Source organism: Poromitra crassiceps, assembly GCF_964638095.1.
Source record: "Poromitra crassiceps genome assembly, chromosome: 10".
Taxonomy (NCBI): Eukaryota; Metazoa; Chordata; class Actinopteri; order Beryciformes; family Melamphaidae; genus Poromitra; species Poromitra crassiceps.
In genome coordinates, this window is record NC_139631.1 from 9,997,486 (window position 1) to 10,019,106 (window position 21,621).

Consider the following 21,621-nt stretch of genomic DNA (forward strand, 5'->3'; position numbering starts at 1 on the left):
CATTCACTTAGGCTCAAGGATGATCTGATTAGATTTTGGTGGTCAAAGGTCAAAGGTCAAGGTCACTGTGACCTCTCGAACACCATTTTCAAGCTTGTTAACGCCATATCTGAGGAACGCCTGGACGGAATTTCATCAGATTCGCCTTAAACATTCACTTAGGCTCAAGGATGAACTGATTCCATTTTGGTTATCAAAGGTCAAAGGTCAAGGTCACAGTGACCTAACAAATGCCATTTTCAAGCTCGGTAACGCCATATCTCAGTAACACCTTGACTAAATTTCTTCACATTTGGCTCAAATATCCAATTCTGCAAAGAAACGCCTTGATGCAATTTCTTCCAATTTGGCTCCAACATCCACTTGGACTCAAGAATGAACTAATGGCGGAGGCATAAGTCAGCGTTGCGGTCGTTCTAGTCTAAAATAGCAATTTGCGAGGACCAAAAACATTTGTTTTTGTGCTTTTGACTTTTTTTTTTAAATCTTTCCAGTGTCTCGAAGACATAACTCAAAGACAGAAGTGCATGCACACATTTTTTAAGATGAATTATGATACGCAGTTGTTATTTAGAGTTAATGTCTCACATTGCCTTTATTCATGTCAACGTTTACCATATGTACACTCATTGTAGCAGCCTATCTGAATATCAGACAGGCTCACCACAATATATAGTATAGTATTTAGGAAATCATAGTTTGTCTTGTGTTGTCCCTTTTAGGTTCACTACTTCAATGAGGTGATGGGAGTGTGGGAACCACTGCTGGAGCCCCTTGAGAAGGACGGCACTAGAGATGGCTTCAGATCTTGGGCACTGGAACTGAAGGTAGTACACACACACACACACACACACACACACACACACACACGCGCGCGTGCTCAGTATGTGCATCTCTAACCATCTTACCATTCTGTAACCAGATGAAGAAGAAGAAAGTGAATTACACAGGTTCAGATGAGGTGGACTGCAATGTACCGGACTATAAGACTGTCATCACCATCAGCAGTAAGGACCAGCTCAACATCACGCTCTCCAAGTTCGGACTGGGCATGCTGGCTAACCTTGGCACGGTAAGGAAACAGCAGTCAACGAGTTAAAGGGGAATAGAACTTCATACAGTATATGGACATCTGAGAGGGGATCATGGTGGGGAGAGGGAGGAGGAATCAAGGAAGCAACGGGATGTTTTCTTTTATATTTTCATTATCATCATTCAACACTCCTGTCATGAATAACTAACCCAGAGCTAATCAGCTCGACCTGTGAGTATTAACCTGTGATATCTATTAATCTGGAGTTGCAGCTTTGTAAACTGTGAATGGGAAACTTGAAATGAGTTTTATATATATATATATATATATATATATATATATATATATATATATATATATATATATATATATATATGTGTGTGTGTGTGTGTGTGTGTGTGTGTGTGTGTGTGTGTGTGTTACGCCTACATTCCACTAGGTCCGTGTTCGGTCCGTCTACGCTGCGGTACGGCATCGGAGCCGATACGTTTCCACTCTAATCATTGTGTCAACTCCCACCTACTCCGCTGCGTTGCGTGTCTACTCCGTCCCAGCTCCGACGATCCGGAGCTCTCCGAAAAAGATACGCAAGGGTTCTATTTTTCACGGATGACGGAGCAAAGCCGCAGCAAGTTGGGCGGAGCCAGGCATGAAATCAACAGGGCAGAGGTGTTTACAGCATTCAATATCAAGCCAGAGGACAAATATGTATGAGGAAAAGTTCATAATTGAAGTGGAAAACCACAAAATAATATATGACACATCACATCCTTTTTACAAGGACAACACCAAGCAAGTCCACCCCTCCTCTGCTCCTCCAGTTGGGAACAATGGTCTTCTGCCTGTTTGTCGTTGTATTTATCCCACATACAAATTGTCTCGCTCGATTTTACAGTGATAACCTGTCGGTCTCGTCACTCTAGCTGTCTGGCGCAGCTGAGCCGTGACGTGCTCTACACGCAGCCAGTGAGTGTTGCCGCAGCACAGAGCACGGAGTAAAACCGGAGATCAGCCGCAAAGCAACGCAATGCAACCAGTGGAATGCCGGCGTTAGGGGTGTCACGGTACATGTATTCGTCCCGTGAGTTCACGGTACGGGCATCACGGTAGGCTATTCTACACATGCGCTCTGTTTACAAACTTGTGTACAATAAAGATTTAAAGTGGGGGGAAATGCCTTTGCCCTGTCAAACAGCTGGAATACAGACATCTGAGAGGGAGGCGCACCCCACACTTTGGAAATCACTGCTCTAGAGTAAAACATTTATTCATTCCCACTTATTAGACACTATTTCTGATGGTAAAATTAGCGTAAAAAGCAGAATTCAGAAAAATTCAAAGGGAAAAAAACAGAATTTGGGATTTGTTGCTTTTTCCCCCCGTTTTCGTACCATACCGAACCGTGACCCCAAAACCGAGGTACGTACTGTACCATGACTTTTGTGTACCGTGACACCCCTAGTGTGTGTGTGTGTATACACATATATATATGTGTGTGTGTGTGTGTGTGTGTATACACATATATATATATGTGTGTGTGTGTGTGTGGGTGTGTGTGTCTGTGTGTGTGTGTGTGTGTGTGTGTGTGTGTGTGTACATACATTTAGTATGTATACATGGAGTATGTATACAGATGGAGTTTATATTGCCCTATTGTTGTTATTGTTGTTGTTCGTATTGTGTGCTCTATTTGCTGTTTGCTGTGATTTTGTACCCATTTACCTACTGCACCTTGTCTGTAACACAGCATGCTGTAACACAGCATAATAATCTCACACGTGCATACTTGTACTACGCAGTGACAATAAAAATCTTGACTCTTGAATCTTGAACCTGTGTGTCTTCATGTTGTTATGTGTCCCCAGGCGTTTGCGGAGGCTGCCAAGCAGACAGCGGAGCGTTTCCAGAAGGAAGAGGCTCCGTTTGTGGTGAAAAACCGCCTGGGCTTGCCGGTGTCCATCCTCCACAGCGAGATGTTTTGTCCCATTGGCCGTCAGAGCAGCAACCGCACTGTGGAGCTACCAGACGGGGAGAGCCTCAACATGGACTACTCAAGAACCATGACGGACTCCGACCAGTTCTCTGCTATGACCTCGTTGAGTGCCAAGGACTACTTCATACAGCCCAGTGAGTTCCACCGGGTACACTTGTACATACATGCACATGCAAACAGTCAGATGTTGGATTATGCATCACACACCACTGCCAACACAGTTGTTCGGTTCGGTAGAACGGCTCTTGTAAGCTCGGGTCTAGGGGCACCGGACCCCGTAACATACATGAGAACAACCAGGCTGTCATTAAAGAAAGTCAATAAGGGTGCCGGTCGGCTCACCTGAGGAAACTGGCGTGTGCGGGTTTAGGTGTTGCGTAACTCACAGTTAAGCAATAAAAGCACCAGTTCTGTTAAGAATTTACTGTGGTCTCGTCTTTCCACCAAATAATAGAAAAGTATCGATAGTGGTAGTGCTAGTGGATAATGACCCGGATCAATAAGCAGACTCGAAAATGGTATCAATATCAATAAAAATGAACGATCCCCATCCCTACTTGAGATAACTAATAACTTCAATAGTATTCCAAAGTGAGTTTTACCAAGGGTTGAGGGGGGGGGGGGGGTCACTATTTTTAACCACTGTATACATTTCATTTTGGAATGAAACTATTTCTACACAAATAAGTCTGAATGAGAAACCGTTTTGCCTGATAGTAAGCTACTGTATGGGTGTACAAAACAAATAAAACAGAACACCCTCAAGCCAAATGCACATGAACTGCAGCTCATTTCCTCCCCTCTCCCCAGCTCCGGTGGGCCACACCTCAGCCTCTGTGATCCCCCTGATCAAGGTGGGCCGCTCGCTGTACAGTGTGATGCACACGGACTCAGGCGTCACTCGCTTCCTGGTCTGCCAGATCTACTCTTCAGAGGGCAGCAAGTACATCAAGATCCGGTCTCCTTTCCAGGTGCACCATCAATCATCTCATACGCCCTAGTGAAAGTAGCCAGGGTTGTAGAACAGACTGTACTTTCGGCTAGGCGGCAGCAAATACATCAAGATCTCCCTTCAGGGTGCATTGATCGCTTTCCGATTCCCTAATGCCAAAGCCTCAGAAGGGCAGCATGTACTGTGTATCAAGAATCATGCTCTGTCTTCCAGATTATACCAAACTCACGCTATGATAATAAGCACCAGCCCTAAGTTAGATCTTAATTGATCAAATAGGAATACGTTTACAGATGTAATTAAAATGCAGAATACATTTAAAATCTTGATGATTTTCCTTTTTCTCATTCTCTCTCTCCTTTTCACACAGATCATCAATCATTTCGATGAATCGATCAAATTCAAAGTGATGGAAGGGCCAACTTGTCTGGGTATATCTCGCCCCACTGAGGAGTTCTGCGTGCCTCTGGACTCATATAGGTGAGGAAGACACACAAACAACAAATCTTACATCCACACACAACTTCATACACTCGACCTTAGAACCCCCCCCCCACACACACACACACACACACACACACACACACACACACACTCTCCTCTCTCTCCTCTCTCTCTCTCTGTCTCCACATTCTCACTTTGTCTTCACCTTCCTCTCATCCACACACACACACACACACACACACACACACACACACACACACACACACACACACACACACACACACACACACACACACACACACACACACACACACACACACACACACACACACACACACACACACACACACACACACACACACACACACACACACACACACACACACACACACACACACACACACACACACACACACACACACACACACACACACACACTCCTTCACCTCTGTCCACACTCTGCTCTCTGCTGCCGTCTGCAGGTCTGAGCTGAGCCTGCAGCCAGTAACAGAGAAAGACGGGCAGTTGGAGCCGGACGAGCAGTTTGAGTTTGAGCAGTCTGAGGGCTTCAGCTACGAGGACGTTCGGGGCCAGGAGCCCGGGACGCGCCTCCAGCAGACCTGCCGACGTCGTGGAAACCAGGCCGGTGTGCTGATAGTCAACATTGTGACGCTGAGCGACGCTGTGATGTCCACACACACCGGAAGTGTCGGCGAGAACTTTGACGAGCCCTTCGTCATTCACCTGTGGCCATCCATCTTGCTACGCAACTGGCTGCCGTACCCCATCACCTACAAACTAAAGGTAGGATGGAACATATGAATGGGCCAGTTATAGTGCTACTACCACTAACTGATAGTGTAACTAACAAAAACTATGGACAGCATACAGCTTGTGACATACATCCAAGAAAAATAAATCACTGTCATCTGTAATTTAAGTATTTCACATTTAATTTGGCATTCGACATTAGCTGGACAGTTAGCTTAACTGCTAACTGGACATATCTTTTATTATGTTAATATTATGCCACAGCGAAGACATTTATTTGCTGAATTAGTAACTTTTTAACTTGATGTCAAAACAAAATTATGTTTGCTGTAAATCATCACTTTCCCGCCTTTCAAACCTGAAAGTATTGTGTTGTCGTTTTGAATGCATACGAAATGCTTTGTTTAATAGTAAAGTTCCATGAACCTCGTGCAACGTGCAACTCACCAACTCAACGGAGTTGCATGAATATATTTGCTGTGTAACGCCTGCCTTAGCCTCGCATTAGTCACATGCCTTTATGTCTCACGAGAAGCGCAAGTTAAAGTGAGGGAAACCGTTTCACCTTCTCAATGAGTGCGTTTACATGCACACCAATAAACTGATAACTGTGAGTAATCAGTTTATGGCAATAATCAGATTTCTGCGTTTACATGCACTTTAATAATCCGACAATAGGAAAAACCCGGGTTTACATGATTCAGTCAATTAGTCGGATTTCTCTCCAGAAGGCGGCGGTATTTCAACTTTTTACATGCAACTTGTACATGCGCAGATGTATAAACCCACAAGAAACCTGATACGCTGTATACATGCACTCAAAAGACGGGTTATTGGCCAAAAACCTAGGTATGTTTATCGGTTTATTCATAACCCGATAACGGCCATAAACGGATAAAGCTTATCGGTTTATGCTGTTTACATGACCATTTGAATAATCAGGTAACTCCAGAAATCTGCTAATAAACTGTTTATTGTCTGCATGTAAACGCACTCTATGTCACAATTAATCTTGTGCTTTCTTGGCAAGCCAAGGTTTCACATAAAGATGGCATCCATCTAATACTTAGGATTCATTATTTTCCTCATTGTCCCTCTCTGCCTGTTGGCCAACAGGACAGCGGAGACTCCGCCCCTGAGGCCACGCTGAAGCCGGGCCACTGTGCCCAGCTGCACACTGCAGTCATCGACCAGTCCAGTCTCGCTCTCTGCCTGCTGGACTACTTGTCTCAGGACTGGTCTGCTCAGTACAGGTCTGCCTTCCATCACATCCATCATATCATATCCATCATATCTACAGTATACTGGATTACTTAGTTGCTGCCATTTACTATTGTTATGAATATAATTGCCATGAATAACACTTTTGTGACAGTGTTATGCATTTCATTGATATGCTCACATTCTTATGTTTGAAGCTGACCTTATCTATATCGACTTAAAATTAGTACAACAGTAGAATATGCTAATATGGCTCGATCACCAAAATTTCAAGCAGCCAAAAGAAATGGGAGACTAGAAAAACATGGCGATGGGTGGTACTTCTTGAAAAGATGAGCTTTTAAGACATGCCAGCTGAAGCCGAAGCCAAGCTGTCTAGATGAGAACAGGGTCTGTCTGTATGTTCACGTCTATCCCCCCACAAAAGTAGACCAATCACAGCTCACTATGTGCATGACCGTGACGTCATGAAACAGAAACTGGGGGTGTTATTTCTAAAGTGTAATTACTTATTTAGGTAGCATCCAAGTGCTGCGATACGGTCGCAGTTGGGTTGTTCACAGGAAGTGCATTCCTCTGCGCTGCTGACCTCTGGTGGTCTACAGGAGCAGAACACCCTGTGGAAACCTTTCATCATGTTCATGTGTGTAATACCACTGCTTCATCTGTTCACTGCTGTCCTTGTAGAGAGAATGCTGACAGCTCAATGCACTTTACCACATCATGGATGAACTTTATATCTGCCATCTTCCTCACTTTCTCCCTTTCTTCACAAACTCCCTCATATCAAAGCTGTCACATTTAGATACCCCCCGGTCCCCCCCCTCTTTAATTAATGCCATATAGGCCTGATATAGGCCTCATCCTAATGTATTGCATTTAAAACTTGCATCAGTGCAGATGGATTCATAAAAAAACATTGAAGACCCGGTAAGTTGATCATTTAATTTGTGCTTCTGTGGTGATATAATGTGGTGAAACAACCATCTATATAGCCTACTGCTTTCTCTGGTGTTTTCCTTATACTCAGGACTAATAGGAATAGACTGGGGGGCTTCTGCAATGAAAAGGAGTGGGTTTGGAAACTGACATAACTCACTGATGACATCAGTCACTGGTGACATCACAATTGCTTGAGTGACATCACCGATAACATCACTCATTGATAACATCACTCACAGAGTGACCTCACTGATTACATCACTCACTGGTGACATCACAATTGCTCTGTCGGACATTATCACGTTAGCATGATATCAGACTGAATTGGCAACTCGTTACACTCCATTTCCATCTTCTAGTCCAGTGATACTCAACCTGCAGCCCGGGGGCCAGATACGGCCCGCGACAGCGTGCAGAGTGGCCCGCCGACCATTTTCTAATTCACTGAACTGAATTGAAGTGAACAAACAGAATCTCCAACTTTTGTTTATTGTTAATGTTTGTTTGTTTTTAAGTCTGAACTCTATTTTTGGTGAATAACATCTAGTTTGCTTCTTGATTATTTTGACTAGCCTGTAAGGGACATTTTTCTTTTGTGAGTGGTTTTCATTGTACCTCCAATACATTGGATTTATATTGAACGTCCCTGTGTTTGCATTGTCGCTCTGATTATTGCTTTGATTATTTGTTTGCAGTCTGCCTTTTTTTTGAGTCATCAAAAACAGACCCTGAATCTTTTATTTTTTTAAAGGGTGAGGAGGGTTTTAATAGGGTTTTGGTCGATCAAATGCTTTGAATGCGGGGATAGTCACCAGCGGTTATCTTGCCCACGCAGGCAACAGGCAGCGGGAGTGCTGCACCGGCAACCCGCCTGGCTGCTACTGGAGCTGCAGAACACACAGCTAACCAACCCAGAGAGAGAGAGCGCTTCCTCCAGTCGTAGTGATTCTAAATCGCCAGACAAATGTACTGGAAAAGCCAGCTGTTAGCTCAACAGCTAAAACACAACGTTGAACTACAAACTAAAGCTAACCTACAACTACTAAAATCAACTGTCACTAAATCACTAACATACCTACTAAATACTACCAACAACACACTATAAAATGTACCCTAAAATAATGTATGCCAACAGTACAATCTAACTACTTAAGTACGTAACTATGCTGAATCTACTCTTCACTAATACACCTCTCCGTCAATGTGCTGGTTAAAGATTGCACGTGGAAAGCCACACCTTTATTAGCCTACAACCGAGGATGAGGAAGATTTTCTTTTACCATCATCCTCATTAGAAGAATGTCTATGAAAATGACCTTCATGTTGCCCTCTGCAATTAAATTGATCTTGGGTAGTGATCTTGTCATACAGTCTCCGCAGCGGCCAGGATGAGATCACCTTCATCGTGTTCCAGTCTCTGCGAGAGGAGGAAGAAGCAGTTGGAGAGGGCGATGGGCCGGAGAGGAAGAGGGCTGAACTGGACATAGCGGTGCATGTCAAATATGAGCCGGGTCAGACAGAGGTGGCGATCCATTCACCTTATTGGATGGTGAATAAGACGGGCAGGTTGCTGCAGTACAAGGCTGATGATATCCACCGGAAACACCCGCTGGAGCATGACATGCCCCTCCTCTTCTCCTTCAAGCCTCGCAACTTCCTACAAAACAATAAGGTAAAGGGAGATATGATGTTGGACATCAAGCCAAAGGTCATTTAAAGACATTTAAAAGAGACCTAGTATTCGTTTAAAGTATTCATTCACATTTTGTGTGAATTTACTGTAACAACCTATTGGCCAGGGGTGCAAACTTGTCACCTTTCTGTGAAATTCGCCATTATTATTTTCAATCCAAAATAGGTCGTTTGTGTACGTCCAGAGAGCCAAAGTGAATGTCACTTCCTGCTTCAGCATGGTACCGGAGATTTTCATCCGCCATTTATTTTCCCATAGACATGTCGTAAAATGCTTATAAAAATAGTTTTACTCAAACCAAACGGTTCAACTATATTTAGAATCGGGAGAGACCGTAGAACATTTCACTTGGACCAAAACTTAAAAAAACAACATCGAACAAAGATTTTCTTTAAATCCGCAATTTTTTTAAACATTTTGGTCCTAGTGAAATGTTATGTGGTCTCTCCTGATGTTCGCTTTGGCTCTCTATAGTGCAAAATGTGTCCTTGATAGTGTTTGTTGCTACTTGGTTTCTTGCCTTTGAGCAGTAGTTGTTGTTGTTGTCTTAGGTCTGCTGTGCAGCAGACCTGTGAGATCAGTGGATGCTGGTCTAGAAAATGATACATTTCAAGTATTTTTTGCAAGAGTAATAACTATATTGTTAGTATAGTATATTGTTTTTTCAATTTCTATTTTGGGATAGCAAGACATTTTCCCAGGGATCACATGCTCCTAATCGGGCGAGTCTAGCATACAAAATAAATCTACAGCGTGTTTTGAAAATAAGTTATACATCTGCTCCTTTATCATGTTTTTAGGCAGCTTGAGTTTAGGAGTTTTTCTGCTGATATGAAAGCACTGTACAACCTTGTGTGCAGGTTAGTGCACCATCTTTGTTTGATGAGGAACAAATTGAACCAAAATAGTAAATGTCCCAATCATTCATATTCACTTATTGGAATGCTGTGTATTCTCTTCAGTTGTCCTCTATTCTCTCTCTCTCGCTCTTTCTCTCTCTCTCTCTCTCTCTCTCTCTATCTATCTATCTATCTATCTATCTCTAAACAGAAAATGAGCTGTTTTCTCCATTTGATTTGTCAGTTGTTGTGCATATTACGTATGTGCTTGTTTTGTTTGCACTTTAATAGAATCTTGACCCGGCTCTGCACTCTCTTGACTGTTTCTCTCTCTCTCTCTCTCCCTCTTGATTATTTGTGTTTCTTTTCTAAGTTCCCTGTACTGATGTCCCTCTTACATTACTTTTGTAGCAGTAAGATTAATTCTAGGGTGAGTTTTTCCCTATATCCTCTTGCTAATGGGCTGCAAATCTTAAGGTTATGAATATAACCCCGGTTTTATGAATAATAAGTAGGGATGGGTATCGAGCACCGGTATTATTTTGGTACCGGTTCCTGATTGGTCGGTACCAGAGTATTGATAACGTTCTGGACGTTCGGTGCTGCTATCGGTATTTTGTTTTTTGTTTTTTTGTTTTTTACCATCCCTAACGATGACGAAGGTGGCACCAGACGTTTAATGTTGCATGTTTACACTCTTGTCCTGTCACTACGCTTGCGGCAGGTTTAAAAGATTTAAAAGATCGGTATTTGGAAGAAAACTTGTTTTATGATACTAGGGGGGTCGCGTTGCAGAATCACACAACATGCAGAGTCTGATAAAGTGAGCGACTGCCTGTGATGATACAGAGAAATCTCCGCCTCGCATTGCACATGCTTTGCTGAATGACATATTTTCTGACAGTAACAGAATATTATGTGGACTTCACTTTGCCAACTCTGAATACAGAACAACGAACAGCGACGGTGTTCACTTTACCTGTAACGTTATGCTTGCAGCCAGCTAAGCTAACTATCCAGCCATCCATTCAGCAGATAAAGTTGCTCCACAACTCCACATAACGTAACTCCATCACGCTGGTTTGTTTAATAATCATTTGAAAATGGGTGTGATTTATCCAGACTCAATGAAGAAAATGTTTTGTAAATGAAAACATTCCAAAGTAAAGATTGCACTGGCAGCTTTGAGTGTCGAGTTTCATTAACGTGCGCGATGCATTCTGGGTGTTGTAGTATGATTCCCCCTTAAGAGTGACATGGGGAAACTCAAACTACAGCCGTTTTCTAAAATGTTTAGGAAGGAGCGCTTCCTGGACTCAAAAAGTGTGTTTGTTTGAGGTGCTCTTTGGATAGGGTTACATATAGACTTGAAAAAACAAAAAACTCCAAGGCACTAGATGCCGAAATGCGTCGAAGTTGATTTTTAAAGTCTAAAATGACATTGCCATGTAAATAAAGGCATTTTAACTTTTTTAAAGGAGAGTGCCTTGGAGTTTTTTGTTTTTTCAAGTCTACAGCCGTTTTCTCGTCAAAGGGCTCCAATTAAAAATAATAATAATAAATGCATATTTCTACCACATATAGGTGGCCTACGTTTAATAAATCATCATATTCACAGCAATGAAATAAGCCTTCTCAGGAATGTAACTTGTAATAAGTAATAACAAAATATTTGTTGAATCTCTTCACATCTTTTCATGCCATGTCTTTATTTTTTTGCACCAAATTATGGAGATTAGTATCGATAAGAGTATCGATAAGTATCGGTATCGAATCGATAACCAGTACCGATACCGGAACCGGTATCGATAAAATCCAAACGGTACCCATCCCTAATAATAAGAGTGAGATGTCTCACTTATGAGAGAAGCCCTCTTCTCTCTCATACAGAAGCACTATTTTATCTATGCCAAATCCATGATTTGGAGTTGGAGGAAAAACTCCTCCGCCCCGCGACTCCAAACTTTGCTTGGTATGCAGACCGTGTGGGGGTCACTTTCGGAGATTCTCGATACTCCATACGGGGCAGGTGTGAGTTTCGGGAGCTCTGGAGAGTGTGTTTTTACGGCTAGTGTGGAAGCTAGGAATCAGGAACCGTCACGGTTCATTGTTTCAAAATGGCCCCTCCTCTCGTCGCTGCCGTCCTTTGCTCATCACCTTGCAAAGCATGCTGGGATATCTGGCGTCAGGACATTGCGAACGACAATACAAGAGGAGGGGCCAAAATCAAAATAGACCAATTGAAGATGGAAATACAGCAAGGCAGCTAACCAAGCTGCAGCAGCGGGGCAGGACTTGACAGGGCGAAGGCGAGTCCATGTGGACTGATCGCTTTTGGTGGGCACAAATCCAAACTCCGCTCCCCCATATAGGCGGGGCTCCGCCCCTATTCGCAGAGGGTGAACGTTTTTCCTCCAACTCCAAATCAGGGATTTGGCATAGATAAACTAGTGCTTCTGTATGAGCGACAAGAGGGCTTCTCTCATACGTGAGTCATCTCATGAATTATTAATGACATAAAACCACATTTTAAAGCTGCTATAAAAAAAAACTTCCTGGGGGGGTCGCATATTTGTCACCTTTTTCACCCCTGATGAGTTTGCACCCTATTGTCACGTTTTTCACCCCTGATGAGTTTGCACCCCTGTATGGCATTGTTTGCCCCTCTTGAATGTGTAATTGGCAATAGCATTCTGGCTTTTTTTTAAATCAGACTTTTACATGTTCACGCTCCATAAAGTCATATACATATTTGTGTCCGGTGAGCCTGGCAAACAGACCAGAGTACCAAGAAGTAATGTCACTTGATTTTATGTTCCTTCAGGGGGGGGAAATATCTCCCTATTTTACTTGATTTGATTCTCTTAATGTAATGCATTTTGCTTGGTTCTTTTACATGAACCTTATCTTTTTGTCTTTGTAATAGTTTTATTTCTGTATGCTCTTTTCTTGTTTGAAATGCAATTTTATGGGGACTTAAAAACTGAAAACTACAAACATATTGTACCAAATTGACATATGGCTTGAAGTTACCTGGAAGTCGACGTGTTTTTGTTTGTACTTAGGAATACTGAGGTGCGCGCATACTGCATACAGTACACAGTACACATTGTCCTTCTCCTTAACCCCTCTCAGTTAAATCTGACTATATCACCCTTCATACTAGGGATGGGCATTTGAAGAAGTGTCCTTCGATCATTGGGAAAATTAATAATCGATTATCGATTAATCATTATATATATACGTATATATATATATATATATATATATATATATATATATATATATATATATATATATATATATATATTAGTCCAACAACAGTCCTCTTAAACAAGACACAAAGCAGTTCAAGTTTAACCGTTTAACTGCCAACGCTCCTGCACTCTTAAACACAACTGAGCCTCTTTGAGACACAATTTCAAAAACATCAATCATATCAAATGATAACTGGTAGGATGTCTCATTGCTGCCACATATTGAAATTCATTCATTCAACCTCTATTTGATGCCAAAATTCCACGTGATCGCCACAATTCTTAACGATTGATTATCAATCAAATTCTTAACTATTGATAATCAATCATCGATTAATCATGCCCATCCCTGCTTTGTACTGAATGTCTGATCTGTGAATGCGTTCTCTTCACCCCTCAGGTCCGTCTCATGATCTCAGACAGCGAACTGTCAGATGATTTCTCCCTGGATACTGTCGGTAGCTATGGAGATGTGAAATGTAAAAGCCAAGGAGACAAAGACTACTTGGTAAGATTTTGCCAAAAAACGCTTTAACTTTGAGATTTAAAACCACACATTAATTAAAGAGCCAGATAGATGGGATGGAATTTTGCTGAGTTAATAAGAGAGGTTTTGGGAATTTATTGGTATATATTATTGGATATATTGGTACTTTAAGAAGTAATAATCAGTGTAATTCTAGAGACCATGGTGTGTTTTATTTGTTTAAGTATCAGAATGGGTAACTATCCTCAGAAGTTTAACAAACAATAGAAGAGCAAATTCAGTTGATTGCTTACAGTAATGATCATGTTTTGGATTTGTGATTTGTTTTGGATTCAGCTTGGTGTGAAGATAGATGCCTGCAGTTTCAGTCTGACCCGCATCGTGACCTTTGTCCCGTTCTACCTGGTGGTGAACAGAACCAAACACTTAATCTGGATAAGTGAGGCGGGACAGGATGACTGGACCAAGGTTGAGCCGGAACAGGTCAGAACCAAGTCTGGGAAGCTCAGAAACATAGTTTGCATCAGTGTTTTCCTAGGACTGCATTTTTGAAATACTGAAATACTTTGTGTATTATTTATGGTTTTGTTTTATTCCATGTTTAGTCTGCCTTTCCGTTCTGGCCCAAGAGAGACAGCAAGAAGATCAAGATCAAAGTGGAAGGTTGTGAATCGCCTCCTCGGACCCTTGACTTCACACGGCCAGAGAACTGCTTACTGCTGCATCTGGACAACAACGTGAGTGGAAGAATAACCACACGCATACACTCTCTCTCTCTCTCACACACACACACACACACACACACACGCACACACACACACACACACACACACACACACACACACACACACACACACACACACACACACACACACACACACAGATAGTTGATGTATTGAAAAACAAACAAACATAATTTTACATTGGGTTCCAGGCTAACAACATTTAAGAAACGCTAATATATATCAGTATGTAGACCGTTGTTGGTGTCTGTTTTCTAGCTGGGCGGGATCACCGTAGATGTGAACCTATCAGAGCACTTGGCTACGATCCGTTTCTCTGACTACCACGACGGCGCTGCCCCCTTCCTCATCATCAACCACACCAAGGACCAGATTCTGCAGTTCCACCAGAGGTGAGAACTGAAGATTGCCTTCCCTTCACCACAAGAATTAAGCCAAATGCGAATTGGGTGGGATGCAAAATGGGTGCAGTTTGGGGAGCAGACAGGATAGATAGAGGGTAGATGGGAGCATGAGTGGCATGGAGCATATCATGAATAACACCAAGGACGGGTTCTGCAAGTACCACACGTTCCAGAACAGGAAGAGAAGGATCAAGTAGGAGGGTGGAGGAGGGGAGTTGAACTTATGGAGAAGCAGGAGAGAGGAAGAAGGGAGGGGCTAAAATACATGGAAAATAGGGATAATGGGATTGGCCGAGGGTGGTTTGTCACCACATATGTTATGTTATATGTTATCGATTACTCTGTCACCAGGTACTTAACTATTATATTTATATGTGTAATTCTTCCCATCCCTAGATATAATCAAGGTGCTAGCAGGGGTGGGCAACTATTTTTCATGGGGGGCCACATGAGAAACCCAGATTGTTGCCGGGGGCCGAACAAATATTGTCATGCCGTAACCCATGGATGGACAACTTTGATGATAGAGAGGGCCACAAAAAAAATTCCTCGTTACCAGATTTTGCTGAGGGCTGAACGGCGCCAGCACGAAAAATTTGGGGCATTTGAAGCCAGGTTTAGAGGAATAACTCATTTTTGTTAGTTGTGATGTCATTATTCAGTCTTAACCATCAATATTTGATAATTTTCTCACTCACTCCTATGTCACCACCTGCTCTCCCTGCAGGGCTTGAAATTAACTTTTTTGACCACCTGCAAATATGGTTGCTAGATTTTAAAGTTACCAGCCAATTAGAATTTCCACTAGCTATAACAGAAGTGGAGTATTGGCCAGAATGACATGAACATTTGGAAACTTATTCAGCGGGTATCTTGCATGTTGCCTTCAGATGCATTGTACATTTTTATTTTTTATTTTTTTTGCAATTCCATCGCGGGCCACACAGGAGGCGCAGGCGGGCCGCATGCGGCCCGCGGGCCATATTTTGCCCATGTGTGGGCTAGCTCATAGCTCCGTTCGTGAAGCCAATGTGGAAGTGCCGTTCTTTCAAATGGCCTGCAAGGGGCGACTCCACTGGGTGCAAAAAGAAGTCTGATGGAAGTCAATGGGGAAATGACCCAGTGACTGGACCAATAGCAGGCCACGCTGCGGCTCTTCTCGTCCAAATTTACGTCACTTTAACCAAGATAGCGGTGATAAATATAGTGCTGCACCACCATCAACATAAAGATCTGCCATAAGCTGTTGTCAGGGCTGTAGAGGGCAGAAATAGTGTTTTTATTTCTGCATCCAGTTGCAGCTATATGTGACACACAGGGTACGGGCAAAGGGATAAGGAAAATAGCAGTGAGCAATTGCCATCTCTTGAATGGAAGTGCAAATCACTGTTCCCAACATCAATGTTCTTGTACTGTAAGTCGAACATGGGGGAGGCTCAAGGTGTAGATTTCAACCAGAGCTAAAAGAATATGGAGCAAGACAGGAGGGAAAAGGGAAGGATGCAGACAGGAACAATCACGTGAAGTGTAAAATCATCAAAGTATCACGTTATTCCATCTGTCTTTTATGTTGTTACTGAAGCTACTGTGTATTCCATTTTCATTTGAAGGTTTTCTGCTTAATGTTGACCCAAAAAAAAATCATTTCATGTTTTCTTTCAGTATTATATTTTGTGTATTTATTTGTTGAATGACAATGCTTTTTTTTTTATTTTTTTTTACTACTACTTTGTCATTTTTGTCATAACCCAGAAAGTGTGTTTATGTTGATGGCATTGTGTTTGTTTATGTTTGTGTTGTGGGTCATGCAGCGGGCGGAGAAGCAGCTCCACGTGGGTAGCTGACGAGCTGCTCGACCTCTCCTTCTCAGTGGAGGAGGAGGAGGACAGGTAGAAAACTATCAGGAGGGGAGAACTGCTCAGACACACTCTGACCTCAGAGAGAGAGAGAGAGGAGTGATGGGACAGAGAGAAACAAAAAGTTCATTTTGTAGAAGTGCCAAATAATGTACATACTGAGGGAAAGAGGGTAGTAGAGGCTGCTATATTTCTCCTCCAGTGGGGAGAAGGTCCTAGCACATTGCATACAGTATTACAGCATGCACTAGGTTGTGTGAAGTGATGGGAGAGGAAGCAGGTGAGAAGGAGACCAATTAAGCGTAACGTGACTGAGGACACCTCTGATGTAAGATGGTATATACCACCAGTGAAAAGTTTGGACACACCTGATCTATTTTTCATGATCTTGAAGCCATTTTGATCTAAAGACTCATGCTTAAATGCTTGAAATGTGTTTCTTAGACAAATATAAATAGTGAAGTTCATGCCTGTGTATGAATTTCTTACCAAAGGCTTTTAAGGGATTAAGGGATATAAAATATGAGATCGTTTTGATTTAACGTTTTGGTGTCTGTACTATTATTCTAAAAATGTGGAAAAATTATAAAAGAAAAGGTATGTTGCCAAACTTTTGACTGGTAATGTACACAGTGTTAAGAGAGAGAGAGAATAAAGGGTGAGACACATTGGCTACAGTATATAGAGGAGACAATAATGGAGAAGTGCAGGGAAAACATACACACACATGATTGCAAGTAAAAAGAATGATACAGTCACTACAACGTGTCAGCACATGAGTGCAGAGTGTGTTCAGATTGAGAGTTCAGGTAACCAGAACTATTGGGAGACTGATGTGGGTTTGTCTGTGTAATCTGCTTCTCATTCTTACCAACATACGTTTGACACTTTGTATTCATATACAGTATGTACAGAATCATGTACTACAGTATGTATAATATACATACTGTAGTACATATTATGTACTCTTAAAACAATGACTGATGAAGTCAATTTATCTTCCATTTTGATGCTTATTACAAAAAGAGTAGGGCACTCTTTCTTAAGCTATTTCTTTAACAAGGACCCATTGAAAGAGCCCAAATATAAGATAATATTTTTTTTCATAAGCTTTGGTCCCAGGAAGAGACCTATTGGGTATTCCTATTGATAAAAAAAAATCAGTCTGACAAGGTTTAAGATTCTCTGTATTAGAGTAAAAAGGAGCAGGTTAGACATCTAGGCCCATTTATTACTATGACCCTTTGACCCCTAGGGCCTAGATCTGTTAGCTTTGGCTGCTGCTGATTGGATGGGATTCACACCTCTGCTTCCTGCAGTAGTTCTGTCAAACGGGCGGACTTGATCTCTCGTGTCTTCATCCTCATCTGTATATTATGGCATCCTCACTTCCTCGCTCTCTGTTTTTCCATTTTCTCATGTTTGCCTTTTGTCTCGGATTGAAGGAGAGGTATCGGGGACTTTTTGGTGTTATAGCCGTTGTACTGTCTGTCATATATTGTCATGATGACATATGACTATTTCTGTCCATTTGTGGGATTTGTCTGTGTGTGTTCTTCAGATTTCCTGGCTCTCATGGCAGACGATTCTTGGTGGCTGGGCTCCATTATGTCCTCCTCTGTTTCATTGTTACTGTCGTTTTGTGGGGGTTTTTTCTTACTGTGTCGCATTTGCTTTATTTTTCCTTGGTTTTTACTGGCTCAAAGTTTGCTTCTGTCACTGCCTAATATACATTATGCGGGTGGGGTTTGTGTGCGTGCAGCTCTCAGAAGGAGACGGAGAAAGAGGAGCTGGAGGCGGGTAAAGCTGTGTACTACACCTGGAGCGAGCCCACAGGGTCCCGAGAGCTACGCTGGAGGTGTGGCACCTACAGCGGCACACTGAAGAGCGAGCAGGTACTTTGTCTGAGACAGAATAACACATGATAGTCACATGACATGTTTGAGACAGAATAACACATGACAGTCACATGACATGTTTGAGACAGAATAACACATGACAGTTTCAGGGCCGTATTTCCTAAGCGTTTGCGGTGGTGTTAATGTGATCTATCAACCTGCCCCTATTCGCCATACAAATCGCAAGAGTGCTGAAAATTGCTATTCATAGCGGCTGGATAGCAGGCTACCTGTATGCATGAATATTGCATTTTGAAATGGGGCATATACACTTGCTATGGGACTTGATGCAATTTATGTGTTTTGAAGAGTTGGCAATGATACTGTAAGGCTCAAATGGAGGAAATTGTGACTGAGCTGATTTGCATAAAAGTGTTCTCGATAAATAATAATAATAATACATCAGATTTATACAGCGCTTTTCCTAATGCTCAAAGACGCTTAAAGCAGGGTCCAAACTGGAGAAAGCTAACCTGACGCTGCCAGAAAACAATACTGCCCCCATCTGGCAGCATCAGGTTAGGAGAAAGCTGCACATGGTAGTAATTAGCAGGCCTCTTGGTAAATACAACCATCACATTCATCAGAATAGTGTTGACGTTTCATGTTGTTGAGCTGTACATCGGTGTGTTACATCCATAGGGTATGGGAAACAGACAGCTCAAAGACACTGTCCAATTAGTTTCTACTGACCTTAAACCTGACATATCTTTTTATTATTGTTGTTCATTTGTTTATGTTTACATTTTCTAAGAGCAGGAGCAATGTTGTAGTAGCACTGGATCACCACTGCTGAACAAATGCCGGGCGAAACTGCAGCTGTAGTGTGTTTAGGTGTACTGTATACTAGTTGATCTAGTTTAATTATTTGTATGCCTTTGTAGGTTTCAGGACCTAAAGTTGCATTTATTGTAGGATAATTGCAACTGTAGACACACCTTCCGCTTTGTCCTGTGTTTAAGAGATGAATATCACTCGGGATGATTATTAGATATAAAAGACACTATGACTCTTTCATCGGCTCAAGGGAAACCTCCGGAGATCCGACCGCGGCCCACTTCGTGCCTTGGCAACCGTGAGTTGGCGAAAGCCGAGTGATAACTGAACTGAACTGTGGCTGAGCGCTTCCTCAGCTTTTTGTTTGGAGTAACTTGGAAATACCGGAGTGGATAATTTTGTGTTGAACTGACTGTATTGAACTGGTTCCCAGGAGTGGATTATTTCGGTTACGGAACTGAGTTATAGGGAACGGGACTGTACTTTCCTTCTACTTATTTTTTCACTAATACATCACTTGAACTCTTGGTGTGGTTTGAGTTTATTTTAAGTTTGTTTCATTCACTGCTTTGAATTTATTGTAGTGTGTGTCATTCACTGGATCGCTTTAATTTCTAAATGTATTTGTGTTGTGAAAATAACCGGGTTATATAATAACAGGGTTTGTGGGTTTTATGGATGTTTCCTTTGTGGGGTTTGACAGTGACACAACCTTTTGACTGGTCAAACCGCTACTCTTTGTATGTGTGTGTGTGTGTGTGTGTGTGTGTGTGTGTGTGTGTGTGTGTGTGTGTGTGGGGGTGCGTGTCATGCATTCTGTAGGATCTGCGTGAAGACACGAGTAATGAGGGAAAGCTATTCCTGATCTCCTTCTATGAAGGTAATTTACAAGATTTAAAAAAAAGCTCTCCTAAGTTTTTAGTTATCTTAACATTTGTTTTCTTTTAATCTGTGTTTAGAACTACGTGTAGACATATGGAAATGTATACCACTACTATGATTTGTCTTGGGCATGGAAGTCACTTACAGAAGGCAGGTTTAAGCCTGTGTTGCAAGCATCTTTCCTGCTGAAGTGTCCAAGAGAAAGGCACTGAATTCCCATCAGTTCCAATTTGCCATTTTTCTTTCTTTTCTCGTCATTTTTCCAGCAGCCACTATTCTTCCCAAAATATGCAGATTAGATGTAAATCATGCTCCTCTGCCAAAACTGTCATTGAAAAAAAAACTACTTTGAATTAAAAGATTGTGAGTACATGGTCAAAACATGAGCAAGGAGGTTACGTTCAGTTTGGTTTTTATGCCATGTTCTTTTTCCAATGTTTTTTTTCTTTTTGTTTTTCCAATTACAGTTTTTCAATTCAATTTTTTGTGCAATTTCAATGTCAATGCAAAATACTTAAGTCATTGTTCTGACTGTGGCTGTTCTGTAGTGGAGCCTGACCTCTGACCTCTCTGAAGTGCAGAAAGAAAAAAAAGGGAATTTCCTTTATCCGATGAAATAAAGTCTCATATTACTATCTAATGGTTTGGTTCTACTGTTGATGTGCAGGTCTCCAGCGTGTGGTGCTGTTCACAGAGGAGCGTCGCGTCTACAACCTGCTGTGTGAGAGTGAGAAGGCACAGCTGGCTGAGCAGGAAATCATCATGTCGCTACAGGATATAGGTGTGTCACTGGTCAACAACAGCACCGGCCAGGAGGTCTCCTTCATCGGGATAACAAGGTAAACACACACGCGCACGCACGCACACATGCACGCACGCACGCACACACACACACACACACACACACACACACAGACATCTATGCATCTACACAAATCACTGCTACCCATACATAGTTACTCATGGCAACCTAAGAATCTGAAAGAGACACTATACACACGCACACACACACCATGATCACTCATACACACACACACAGACACACACACACACACACACACACACACACACACACACACACACACCATGATCACTCATACACACACACACACACACACACAGACACCATGATCACTCATACACACTCTCTAAGAATGCACTATCAGTGGCCGTGACCACCCACCCAATGGTGGAACACTTTGGATATCACAGACACTCAGCAAACAGACAGTAGCTAACGTTATTTAGCTAGCATAACAAGGTAAATAGCAAGCTAATATCAACCAAACAGGATAATACAATTAATACTTCTCACCCGGGCCGGAACCCCCAAAAAGCAGATATCTCTCCAGGCTTTGTTGACATCTTTTTAGTAACCACCTCTTCCTCACCTTTGATTGGTCGGTTGAAAAAAGTGACCTTGATGAGC

General features: G+C 42.2%; 1 protein-coding gene across 1 annotated transcript in view; it reads left to right on the forward strand.

Moving 5' to 3' along the window:
* vps13a (vacuolar protein sorting 13 homolog A) overlaps positions 1 to 21,621 on the forward strand; it is a 70,704-nt gene that overhangs the window by 33,839 nt on the left and 15,244 nt on the right. The window contains exons 43-57 of the mRNA XM_083644342.1: positions 723 to 827; positions 923 to 1,072; positions 2,899 to 3,160; positions 3,837 to 3,997; positions 4,349 to 4,458; positions 4,905 to 5,226; positions 6,310 to 6,446; positions 8,728 to 9,028; positions 13,546 to 13,653; positions 13,969 to 14,115; positions 14,238 to 14,369; positions 14,634 to 14,767; positions 18,398 to 18,530; positions 20,133 to 20,190; positions 20,860 to 21,031. Coding sequence (XP_083500468.1) covers positions 723 to 827; positions 923 to 1,072; positions 2,899 to 3,160; positions 3,837 to 3,997; positions 4,349 to 4,458; positions 4,905 to 5,226; positions 6,310 to 6,446; positions 8,728 to 9,028; positions 13,546 to 13,653; positions 13,969 to 14,115; positions 14,238 to 14,369; positions 14,634 to 14,767; positions 18,398 to 18,530; positions 20,133 to 20,190; positions 20,860 to 21,031 — 2,432 coding nt within the window. The remainder of the gene's footprint in view (positions 1 to 722; positions 828 to 922; positions 1,073 to 2,898; positions 3,161 to 3,836; positions 3,998 to 4,348; positions 4,459 to 4,904; positions 5,227 to 6,309; positions 6,447 to 8,727; positions 9,029 to 13,545; positions 13,654 to 13,968; positions 14,116 to 14,237; positions 14,370 to 14,633; positions 14,768 to 18,397; positions 18,531 to 20,132; positions 20,191 to 20,859; positions 21,032 to 21,621) is intronic.